This window comes from Kryptolebias marmoratus, linkage group LG13, assembly GCF_001649575.2.
Source record: "Kryptolebias marmoratus isolate JLee-2015 linkage group LG13, ASM164957v2, whole genome shotgun sequence".
In the NCBI taxonomy this organism is placed as follows: Eukaryota; Metazoa; Chordata; class Actinopteri; order Cyprinodontiformes; family Rivulidae; genus Kryptolebias; species Kryptolebias marmoratus.
This window is the reverse complement of record NC_051442.1, coordinates 14878254-14890073: the sequence shown is the minus strand read 5'-3', so window position 1 is coordinate 14890073 and position 11820 is coordinate 14878254. Positions and strand designations below refer to the sequence as shown.

Below are 11820 nucleotides of genomic sequence, written 5' to 3'. Positions count from 1 at the left end.
GGGGGTATTTTGTTCTTGGCAAATATTTAAAAAAAAAAAAATGTTTAAAACAAAATATTGATGAATCTTGTCTGTGATGTAGACAACGTCAATGTTTTTTGGGGTTTTTTTTTTCCTTTTTTGATAAAAGGCAAAGTGATAATAAAAAGAAAAACTGTGACTTTTTTTTTCTTTCTTTCTTTGTTCGACTGTGTGTCTGTTTGGTGGAGCAAGTTTAGCTGAACAGAGTCTAGACCCCTGCGGGATGTAAGCCTCAGAGTTTCAGACATGAGGTGGGGTGTAGGGGGGTGGGCACTTCTTTAATCCCAGGCTGCTCTGTTTAACAGATGTCAGCGTTTAACTTCACGGGCAAACAACAACAGAGTGAAGATCTATAAAAGGAAGGAATGCATGTCACCCGCCGCCTTTCTGTTGTTGTAGTCTAAGGTGCTCTTGTGTTGTGCATCACACGACTCCGCCCTCAGAGCATGTGTTGCGAGTGACTCTCAGCGACCGCCGCGTCAAACTCTAGCTCTGTATCCGTAAAGCTGACTGGGTTCGAGCCACTTTTGGGTTTTCTGAAATCAGCTTGCTTGGCTCCAAAAGTCAATCAGCTGTAGAGGTACATCCACTGACCATTTCCTGATTGTTTCATTAAAACTCATCCTGTGGTCCATGAGATATTTTGCTAACAGACTCACAGACATTATCTGCCTTAGCCAGCAGGCGATAAAAACTCTGCATGGTGGACTAATTTAGTGCATCACCTGACACTTTTTTTTTGCTTCTTTACCTTTTTTCTTATACTCTGCTACATATCAGAGACAAAACTTGTCTGTTTTACATCACCACTAATGTGTGCTCCTAAGAAATTACGATTATTTTCCTGAACTTAGATATATGTTATAAAGCATTTATTGTTTTAAAACTGCAACGCTGTCCAAGAAATCTATTAGGTCGCCAATAAGAGAAGTTTTTTAGACTGTCAGGGATGCAAGAACAAACACAAATAAGTACATAAATGTAGAGCTGAGAGGAAGATTATTATTATATTTATGCAAAGCTGCAGAAAGCCACACCTTCTTCTTTCTAAAATGTGTGAACTAACAGAAAATCACATCTTTACTGATTAGTTTAGCTAGTAATATGAGACCATTCAAAAGCCACAGCAGATATTTAATAAGAATATTAAGGCAATAATATCCTAAAAATTAAAAAAGATAAAATGTTGAGAAATGATTTTCATCAGCTCTCCTGATCTTCAGATGTCTTGGTCGTTGCAGCCACAGGGTTTCGTTCTGTTCTGCTTGAGTAAAGGAAGGAAATGTTCTCTCAAACACACCAAATGAAACTTCAGAGAAGCTAATAATGCACAAAGCCGTTTAAAGAGCTGAGAACACCGAGTTTCCTGCAGCTCTGATCGAGAACAAAACGTTCTGACAAGTTTTCTGCTCAGACTGTGGGTGAGACTTCATCGGAGCTCCTGCTGGATTCATTGTGATGTGGTAAGATCTTTATCTTATGTTAAATAAAAAAAACTACACTGTTTTTTTTTGTTGTTGTTTTTGAGTCCTACGAAAGATTTGATCAAAGGGCTGGTATTTCTTTAAAAATCTGATGCCAGAGATCATCTTATGATGAGAAATGAGAAGTTTCAGGTAAGGCCCTCCTGCCACCACATGACTAACATCTCCATGTGTTCACGCTTCATCCTTTCTGCATTTACAGAAGTTTTAATAGATCCAACAACGAGTTCCTTAAATCAGCCAAATGCCAGTTTTTCCAGACAATCACATCAGTACAACACTAGCTTATAAATATAACACTCATTCATTTGAACTTTCTTCTTTCCTAATTAGTTTCCATAATAATTCTGTGGTCTTTCTGAGCTAAACCAATTACTGTTACGAGCAGCAGAAATTAATACATTTATCAATTTGTTAACACAAATCTCAAACTATGTAGATTTTATTTTATATTATTACAACTAATGTAGAGTAAACTGTGTGTCAACAGGTTTTTTTGTGTTTTTTTTGCTGGCCTGGGGTTGTCTAAAGCAGTGGCTTGTGCTGCTTACGCCTACGTCTGTAACGTTTAATGAATTATAGTTTTCTAAGGCCAATTCACTTCGGTGGCCATCTTGAATCGTGTTAACAGACAAACAGGGTTGACTCCAAATATTTAGTCAAACTTTTAAACAGAAATCTTCTGCGATCTGCTAGCACTCAGCATTCGTGTTAGGGATCAGTCCCAGCTTCTAATACACCAACGTTTACGTCAACATCTTTAAAATTGACTGAGTTATAGTCTTTGTTTAAAGCTCTGTTGTCTTTTGAATCATGTTGACTCCAAGTATTAATCAGATGTAGAAGTGCATCCAGTGATTACTTTCTGCTATTTTTTCATTTAAATTCATCCATATGGTTCATGAGATATTTTGCTAACAGCCAGACACAGAAACACATTAACACAGAGACTTGGACAAACTCCACCTTTTGTCTTTTGGCCACCGGTGATAAACAGTGAAGCATAAATGATGTGACTGACAAATAGCTTTTATTCATCATGTAAAAAAAAAAAATCCTCCTTATTACTCTGTGCTCCATACGATTTAGATTCAGGAGTGAACTACTAGAAATCAGCGCTAGGTGGAGCTGTGCCTCTCTACACGGTGATTAAATTTTATTTTGAAAAGAACGTGAACCGGAAGTTTTACCGTTCTTTTCGTGGCCATGAGAGCTCCAGAGCAAATCGTAAATTAGGAGAATCACTCTGTGATATTTTTTGTGTGCCGTTGCAGCTGAACGGGGACAAAAGTAATCAAGATACAGCGATTAAAGTCGTGTGAATCACGACGCTGTCCACATTGTTAACAGTGCTTATATTAAAGCAGCATTCCACGCGTGTTAACTTAAAACCTGTTTAGTTTCAACAAATATCGAGCGGCAGCTTCGGTGCCTGGAATTTCGGTCAGAGTGAGCGCTCTTCAGCTAACCCAGCTCTCTCCGGTCCGCTTTGACATCCCCCTGATGGCAGCTCTGCTCATTGACCGCAGTCAGTGAAAACAGGGGCAAATGTTGGACATGACGAGATAGCATCAGGAGGAACTACGGCGTGTTCGGGCTGACGGTGGGAGCTGGCATGCAGTCGACCGTGAACATTAGGGTCGGTGGGGTCAACATTAGGGTCTCTGTCATTAACCCCTGAGAGGGAGACGCTGTTGAGGTTTCTGTTAAAATACGCGACCCCCTGCTTGTGTTAACGGCTTGTTATGTAGAAAAAAAAACCCGGCAACTTTCCTTAAACTAGCTGTTTTATTATCGTAGTAACGTAGGTTTCCTCTAAACTAAATAATGTATGTTTCTGTTTTAAGTGTTTTACTCAAACAGGACAGAAGTTAGATTAAGCTAGCAGCGGTGAGTTGCTGTTATTTTTGTTTGTTTGTTGAAATTATTATAAAATAGCAGCAGAGAGAGAAGGCAGCGTTTTGTCGCCCCCTGGTGGAGACTTGTGTACCCTCCGGGTCAGGCCTCTCAGGTTACACTGTTTCTGGGGAAGGGGTCACTCCTCTGAGTTTTAAAAGTAGAAATACTCTGATATTTCAGCTGGACTGAAAGAAAAACTGCCTTTAGAGGCTTTAGTTATGATCCCAGAGCCTTATGTCAGGCGAATGGGTTGTGAAATCCCACAGAAATCATGCTTTTCTGTCAAGAAAACCAAATATGTTTAATTTGGACTTATTGTACTTTTTAAATCCAGTTTTCAGCCCCTGCACAGACTTGTTTACAGATGGCAGCAGCTGCTGTTATAATCCAGCTAATAACTTGTTAATCAAATGACTGTATAGGTTTTAACAAAAACATTTTCTTTGTTACAAGGCTGCTGAGAGAAGGAGAACCCCTGTCTGACCAGCATGGCTCCACACCCGGCCGTCCAGGCCATCATTGATCTCTCTGCAGGAGCTATAGGTAATGCATGTGTCCTAAAGTCTGTCAACATTTGTTTGCTGAACTTTTGTGGGCGTTGCTAAACTGACTTTTATTGTTTTCAGCTTTAACGATAGAGACAAGATGGACCCAGGTAATTACGAAGCTGTAGCTCTGTTCATAGCTCCGTGTCTGACTTGGCAGATCGTTTTGATGACGCTTGTTCTTTTCCGGCTCGTTTCTCTCCGTCTGTGTTCATTTTTGCGATGGTTTGCAAAGCTCCCAGATTCTTGACTCCCTTCGCGGCCACGCGTAGCTTGTATCTGCTGTAGCCTTCGCCATGTTTCAGCCTTTGCTTGCGCTCGGTGACTTCTGTTGGTGTCTTTAGGGGGAGCGGCATGCGTCTTCAGCGGGCAGCCCCTGGACACGGCCAAGGTGAAGATGCAGACCTTCCCTGCGCTGTACCGGGGCTTCGTCCACTGTTTCTCGTCCATCTACAAGCAAGTGGGCGTGCGCGGCCTCTACCAGGGCACCACCCCGGCGCTGATGGCCAACATCGCGGAGAACTCGGTGCTCTTCATGAGCTACGGCTTCTGCCAGCAGGTCATCCGCTTCACGGCTGGACTGCACAAAGAGGCTGTGTTGAGGTAACCGGGCTCTCCTCCCTGCTTTACATGAACCCACTTGTCTTTGACTGTTGAAGGCTGATTATCCCCCCCCTGTCTGTGTCAGTGACATGCAGAAAGCCTGCGCCGGCTCAGTCGCATCGATCTTCTCCTCTCTGGTGCTCTGCCCCACCGAGCTTGTGAAGTGTCGACTGCAAGCCATGTATGAAATGGAGGCATCGGGCAAGATCGCCAAGAGCCAGAAGTAAGTTGACTATCGCCTGTAGCCGTGAAAAGGCGAGGATCGTGGCATTTCCTGTGTGCATGCGTTCGTTTGTCTGTTAACAACATATCTCATGAATGTGCGTACATCTACAACTGATTAACTTATAGGGTCAACCCATTTGAAGATGGCTGCCACAGTTAATCAGCCTCAGCAAACACACAAATGCTTATATCCATCCATCCATCCATCTTCATCTGCTTTTCCTTTCTGGTGTCCATCTCCAGCTGTCACTGTGCGAGAGGCAGGGGGACGCCCTGGACATGTCGCAAGTCCATCACAGGGACACATGGAGACAAACGAGACAAATAAACCAAACGCGAGCTCACTCACACCTAGGGCCAATTTGAAATCCGACAATCATTTGGTGACAGATGATGGTGTCAGAATTGTGTATGAAGTAGGTTTTGGTTTACCACAAGTGGTTTATCATTCACATAAATCAAAGATCTGTATGTCTTTACAGAGATTACGAGGAATTTATTCTGTGCAAAGACCAAGGCTGAACCCACTAGTCGATGCTGCTTTGAGCCTGGAGGTGGCGCTGCAAGATAAACTGTTCTTTTATTTTATTTTAGAACAACTAGCAGCTAACACAGATAAGACAGTCCTGATTATAAAAGTACAATTATGTTTTTTTTTGTCACAAATCTAAACTTTTTTACCCTCTTTATTACACTGATTTGGTTTCCAGTTTGTGTTTTTGGCCGCTCCTAACACGATGTGACTGCAGGCAGAAAATACTGTTGTTGTGGTTCACATGCCACTCTGTGACAGATTCACTCGGTCGTGTGTGTTTTTGTGCGTTTTGTCTGACCGCCCCGTGTGTCTGCTCTGCGTCTGAAGCACCGTGTGGTCGGTGGTGAAAGCCATCATGAGGACCGAGGGGCCGCTGGGCTTCTTCCAGGGCCTGACCCCGACCATCGCCAGAGAGGTGCCCGGTTACTTCTGCTTCTTCGGTGCCTACGAGCTGTGCCGCACGGCGTTCGCAGATTACATGAAATGTGACAAAGGAGACATAGGTACGGGCCAAACTCGCCACCTGCTCTTCTGCAATTTAACTCTTTTAAAAACTGATGCAGCCTTTAAATAACGTTTCTGGGTGTTTGAGGTAAAACTACCAAAAATATGTGACTATTATACGCAAGGAAAGTTCATTTAGAAGTATTTCAATGTAATTTGTTGTTGAAGGTGTGGCTCCAATCGTGTTCAGTGGCGGTTTCGGGGGCGCGTGCCTCTGGCTGGTGGTCTACCCCATGGACTGTGTTAAATCCCGGATTCAGGTCATGTCCATGATGGGCAAACAGGCGGGCTTTTTAAGGACCTTCATGACTATCGCTCACACCGAAGGTAAGGAGGAGGAGGAGCAGGAAGAGAATAATCCCAGTTTTCCTCAGAGATGGAGTCGGGTTTTAATCCTGTTTCCTGCGTTCAGGCGTGAGGGTGCTCTACTCCGGCCTCACCCCCACCATGGTGCGCACCTTCCCAGCTAACGGCGCTCTGTTCCTGGGGTACGAGGCCAGCCGGAAGGTCATGATGAAGCAGTTCGACGGCTGAGCCCAGGCGCTTCCTGAAGCCGCCGCACGTTACCGAGCAAAACCAGAAGTCCGTTTACATTTATCTTTACTTCACCGTAGTGACGTTTTTTAGACTTGATCGTTGTTTTTAAAGCCTCAGAAGTATTTAAACAAGTTTTTGTGAAGAGCTGTCAGTATTTTAGTCCTACCTCAACGAAGTTTGATCTGCTCTCCATTAGATCCTCTGTAACTCCCAATTATAAACGTTTTTACACGCTGAGGTTAACAGAAGAAGCCGGTGTGACACGCTCCACATAAGGTGCCTCAGATCTGGTGGTGCTGACGGTGTTTTCTTTAAAGAATCACTTGCTGCTCCCAAATGAAGCTCATCTCTGGATCGGATCCGTCTTGCTGCAGGGTCAAATTATGTTCAAACCCGTAAAACTTCAAACACAGCCAGCATTTGTTTAAAACTCAAGTTTTTACCATGAAACAGCTCTTTTTTTCCCTTCTGCATTATGTTCATCTTTGATTGTTATCCAAGTTTTTTTGGGACCCAACCTTTTGTATTTTGAATCCGTTTTTTTTTTTTGTTGTTGTTGTTTTTCATCCTTCTTGTGTCGATTATTTGTTAGAAGATGATCGCTGACAACAAATCATTTGTGGAGCAGTTTTTAACCAGTGCTTTATTAGTTGAAACTCTAATACTTATATTGTTGAAATTATATGGATGTTTAGGTGTTTTTATTTTAGGAAAACTTAAATTTTGAAGTAAAATAATTTGTAAATCAATTCTGATATTCATTGCAGTCCAACAAGCTGCCATAATGATACTAATAAAGGTCTTAATATATCTTTATTTCTCCGTAGTTTACTTTATGTTGTCACTTTTACTTTGAAATGGTTTAAATTAACATTTTGTGAAGAGATACTTTTTTAAAAAGACCAAAGTCCAAATTAGATGGAGTTATTTTCTCTCACAGATGAGAATAACTTCGACTGACTGAATGTTTTCGCTTGTATCTGAGGCTCTGACTGCACTTTAAAGTTTTATAAAAAATTAAACTTCAGAGCACCAAACGAGCCATTAGCTCGTTGGTCTGGTCAGAACTAAACCCAGTTTCTTTTAACAACAGGTAAGATATTAACTGTTCCTCACCTTTCCACAGAACCTCACATTGAGGTCTGAACGACTGGTTTAACACGAGCCGATGGAGCCTTCTTTTACACCGGTGTGTTGTTGTTTTAGAAGCCTGAACGATAAAAAACAGGCCCTCAGTTGGCTCTGTGCTCTTGGACTGATGCCACGACTGATAAGGCACTAACTACTGATAACCATTAGACAGAACATCACTTAAAAAATGTCCCGGTGAAGATCTGAGCAATTGGCAGAAAGTACTGTGGTCCACATGAGACCAAAACGGAGCTGTTTTGGCATCAACTCGACCCTCCGTGTTTGGAGGAACAGATGCTGAGCGTGACCTAAAATACGTCATCTCAAGTGTGAAGCATGGGGGTGGAAACATTATGCTTTGGGCCTGTTATTTTACTGCTGAGCTTACTGTCATGGCAAAAAAAAGATAAGTCAGACGGGAAGACCCAGCCTGTTGATTCTTATTAATTTATTAGAAATTCAGTTCAGTTTATTTATATAGTGCCAAGCCCCGACAAAAGTCGCCTCAGGGCGCCGTACCAAAACATTTACAGTCATTATAAAGAGCCAATTAGTTAAAGTTGTTTATCTAAGGAAGCCAGCAGATCTCCCATCCTGAGCAGCAGGTCGGCAACAGTGGAAAGAAAAAAACTCCCTTTTATCAGGAAGAAACCTCCAGCAGAATCAGAACCAGGCTCAGGACGAGCGGCCACCTGCCTCGATGGGCTCTGAGAGGACAGGGAAGGAGGCGCGGACGGACACAGAATGGTCGAGCGGAACATCCCGCGAATGAGGCGGATCCCAGCGGCAGATTGCAAAAACGAGCTTATCAGGCGAGGAAGACCAAGGCCACCAGTTTCATCACAAGCGGAGGGCTTATCGCTTCAGGAGCAATAAGACCTGGCATGGAACCGAACAAATGGGCTCCACGCATGACAGTCCTGTTAGCTCGCACAGAGGGCCTTCCAGGATCTTATCAGTGAATCCTGTTTTCTTTAACCATCAAAGGAAGAATGTTGAGGGATGGGCCGTGGACGGGATCCAACTTTTTGCCTTTTGAATCACTAGTTTTCCTTCTGTCTTTAAGATAAAACAAATCCCTCACCAGTGTTCTGCCGTTCACGTCAGATGCTGTATTTCTTAGTTTCCTAAATTATCCTTTAGGTATTCAGTGTTTTGTTTACAATTTAAAATAAAATTGTGAATCCTTTTTATTTGCCGTTTTTTAAGGTAACACTAAAATGCATTAAATAAAAAAGGGGTCACAAGTTGCAATTTTTATCCTGTTTTTAATTTTGCGTACCAAAACAGTTAAAAATACCAACGTACAGACTAAATGAAGGTGTTGCAGATCACTCCTTTCCTCCGGTACGTAGCTGAATCACTCTGAATTTACAGAAAAGCTCCAAAAAGATTTAATTTGTCACATTTTTAAATTAGCTGCCTTGAATTTTTGACCAACCAACAGGCTGGTCCGCGAAGGAAGGTGGCCTAAAAGTAGAGCTACAGTCGATGTAGATACAGTTTTAGATGTTATATCACTTTGAATTTCAGTATTAATTCTGAATATGAACATAATGTGGACCCTTTAAAATGAACATAATACAAGCAAATAATTATATCATCAAACCTGTCGTCTGTACTGGATTAAACAAAAAACAAAGTGTTGCAGTTTTTATACTTCCTGCCTGTTATTAAGCTGTAATGAATCAGCGTCGTGATCATCAGGCCTTCCTTAAAGCAATAATCCGGATCTTTTGAAGTGGGCTTCTGTGGAAAGGTTATAAACAATATCTTACCTGCTGCGGATAGAAGAGCTAGCAGCTAAACAGAGCGGCACCAAAACCAACCCGCTGCTGTCATAAAACAACTTCAGTTCAGGCAAACACCATTTTAAAACTGTTACACCATTGTCTGTTCACGATCCACTGATTAGTCAGGGCAGCCATTAGTGGTTGTCAAGATTTAATAAATAATGTTCACATGAACTAGAATAAAATATTTGAGATCGAAGTCGTCTTAAGACAGCATCGATCCACTTCAGAGACATATCTACAACAGGTAAGATATTAGTTGCTCATAATATTTTCTTCCTTTCCAAATGACTCCACTAATAAAAATCTGAACGACTGGTTTAAGGTCAGTTATTATTTTACAAAATACATCTGAACATAACACGGAATAAAAGACTTTGGCGTTGATTAAAGCAGTAATGTGAAAAGCAGGAAATACACACAAAATAGTGAAAAATAAACAAGTTAAAAAAGTAAATATTTCCTGCAGCTCTGAGGCCTTTCTTCAGGATTCCAGCAGGAGTCTCTGAAACACAGCAGCTGGAAAAAAAAGGTTACAGAAACGTGGTCATTCTTAGACATTTACCTAGTTTTTTTGAGAACCACGTTAGTGTAGTTACCTGTCTTTTTTGATTTTCAACTCATATGACGTTTTTGCGGTTCTTGTTGCAGGTTCCACAGAGGCAGCCAAAGAGCCCGTTGACCATCTGAGCGGCGCAGAGGATCACCTGCAGGCTGCTGGTTGCCAGCAGGGTGCCGAAGAGCCCGATGTGAAACTGGACCATGTCTTTGGGCTCCGTGCACTACCACCACATAGAGCTGTCCGTCAGGTAACTGTTTTCTCTGAGGAGGGAAAGAAAAAAGTTCAGGAACCCAGCAAGGTCCGTCAAAAAACAAAATGGCTTCTCGCGTCTCACCTGTCCTTAAAAGGTGTCATCCAAAGCAGCAGAACTTTACAAAGGGGCCCGTTCTTCAGGCCGACCACGGCCACGGCGAAGCTGTACAGAGCGCCAACCACACCCACAGCAGCAAACGCAATAGACAGGAACATCTGCAAGGTCAAAGGTCAGAAACAGTAGTTATTAAACAGCCCAAAAGTTTTGGGCTGTTACTGGGCCAAAACTGTGTTTGGAAAGGGCGTGCCGAAGGATTTTTTTACCCCTTCCTCGTCAACCTACATTCCTCAGTTTTCTCTCGGCACATTATTTGCCACTCCTTCTGACTCAAACACTTCAGTCTGGTGGAAACACTTTCAGGAAATGCTCCCTGATCATTTTATTAAAGTCTTCACACCACAGAGAACACATTTTCATCAGGAACCCAGTGAACGTTTGGCATGAGGCTTTTTAAACTTTTAGGATTTACCTTTAGATGAAAAAGTGGTCAGAAACTTCCCACGTTCTTAAGCTTTCTGATGTGTTAATGACTTTAACACCTGAAGGCTTTAGCTAAAATGAAACATTTGCAGAAAGTCCTGGAATTACACAACCAGATTCTTTTTTTTAGGTTTTATGACCTAAATACTACTGCTGCTGGAGGTCTCATGACCTCCCTTTTAAGCACATTTTTACACCGTGTCATAGTTTCCGTCAGCTGGTTTTGTCTGCGATGACTTGAGCATTCATTTCCCTACGCTGCACGCGCAGATCGTTTGCCTGCAGTGACCACATGTTATCGTGCCTCCATTTAAGAAGTTAATCATTTGTGTTGCGAAGCGACTCACCCCACAGCGGTTTCCGCAGCAGCCCTGTTTTCCAGTCAGGTGGATGTGGAGGGCAGGGATCAGCACCTGCAGCAGGACACTTCATTTCACAAACAGGCTCTGCACAAAATGCCCCTTCAAACACTACAAGGTGGCCACGCCGGTGTGCCAAGCCAGTACTGTTCAAGATCCAGGTTCGTAGCCACAGATGGGGAAGAGTCGACTCACCATTAAACCCCCTCCAACGAGCCCCCCCATGTATTTCACCTCCTCCGTGATGTGTCCATCTTGGGCGTATTTGACGTCTCCAGCAGGAAAGAACAGCACGATGTTGCAGATGATGGATATGATCGCCAGTGGGTACAGAGTTACCGCAACGCAGAGGGAGCACTTCCCAGTACACATGTTGACCGGCTGCTGTTGGGGATGGTGGAAAAACCAAAACAACAAAACTCTCGCTCAGGAAAGTTTCTGTCCTCCGAGAGACGCTCTGGTGAAAACAGACAAACAGGATCGAAGTGAGAAGCTCCAGAGTCGTTGCAGTTCAGCCCTGGGAGGCGGGAACATCTGTCTGATAAGGCAGGCAAACAAACTCTGGGACAAGAAGTCGAAGGAGTGACTCATCCCCTGCTGTCATGGTGATACACAACGCTTGTTTTGTTGTGTTTACGGGAGGTAGTGAATGTTTCCTCTTTTAGTGGTTGAGGATTATGGGGCGCCGTTTGTAAACGAGCTTGTGCTCAAAATTCATGCCTAAATTTTGTCACATTTAGCTTCAAACACTGTTTAAAAATGTAGTGTGGATTTTCTGATGTCACTTTTTACAACATTTAGCTAGTTAAATGTAATTGTTACAGCTACA

At 42.8% G+C, this 11820-nt stretch overlaps 2 protein-coding genes across 5 annotated transcripts; one reads left to right on the top strand and one right to left on the bottom strand.

The window, feature by feature from the left end:
* The first annotated feature begins 2731 nt into the window (after positions 1-2731).
* On the top strand, positions 2732-7169 carry slc25a15b (solute carrier family 25 member 15b). 4 transcript variants are annotated; one of them, XM_025009507.2, is made up of 8 exons: positions 2732-3108; positions 3858-3947; positions 4031-4059; positions 4294-4552; positions 4638-4775; positions 5640-5815; positions 5985-6143; positions 6229-7169. In XM_025009507.2, exons 3-8 carry the CDS (start codon positions 4050-4052, stop codon positions 6348-6350), a joined length of 864 nt encoding a protein of 287 aa, XP_024865275.1. In that variant the 5' UTR covers positions 2732-3108; positions 3858-3947; positions 4031-4049; the 3' UTR covers positions 6351-7169. The 4 variants fall into 4 exon arrangements, with proteins under 4 accessions (XP_024865275.1, XP_037835165.1, XP_017287410.1 ...); XM_037979237.1 differs by having other exon boundaries at positions 2732-3144; XM_017431921.3 differs by lacking the exon at positions 4031-4059.
* Positions 7170-8732: 1563 nt separating this feature from the next.
* On the bottom strand, positions 8733-11622 carry si:ch211-137i24.10 (uncharacterized protein LOC565274 homolog). Its single transcript, XM_037979238.1, is given in 5 exon segments — positions 8733-9796; positions 9877-10099; positions 10174-10307; positions 10980-11045; positions 11187-11622. Coding segments are annotated over 4 exon segments (579 nt in total). The 5' UTR covers positions 11364-11622; the 3' UTR covers positions 8733-9796; positions 9877-9897.
* Positions 11623-11820: the final 198 nt, after the last annotated feature.

Coding starts and splice junctions, on each gene's coding strand:
- slc25a15b (XM_017431921.3), top strand. CDS start 3,893: ATGGCTCCACACCCGGCCGTCCAGGCCATCATTGATCTCTCTGCAGGA. Junction 4,553..4,637: donor CACAAAGAGGCTGTGTTGAG/GTAACCGGGCTC, acceptor TGTCTGTGTCAG/TGACATGCAGAAAGCCTGCG. Junction 6,144..6,228: donor GACTATCGCTCACACCGAAG/GTAAGGAGGAGG, acceptor TCCTGCGTTCAG/GCGTGAGGGTGCTCTACTCC.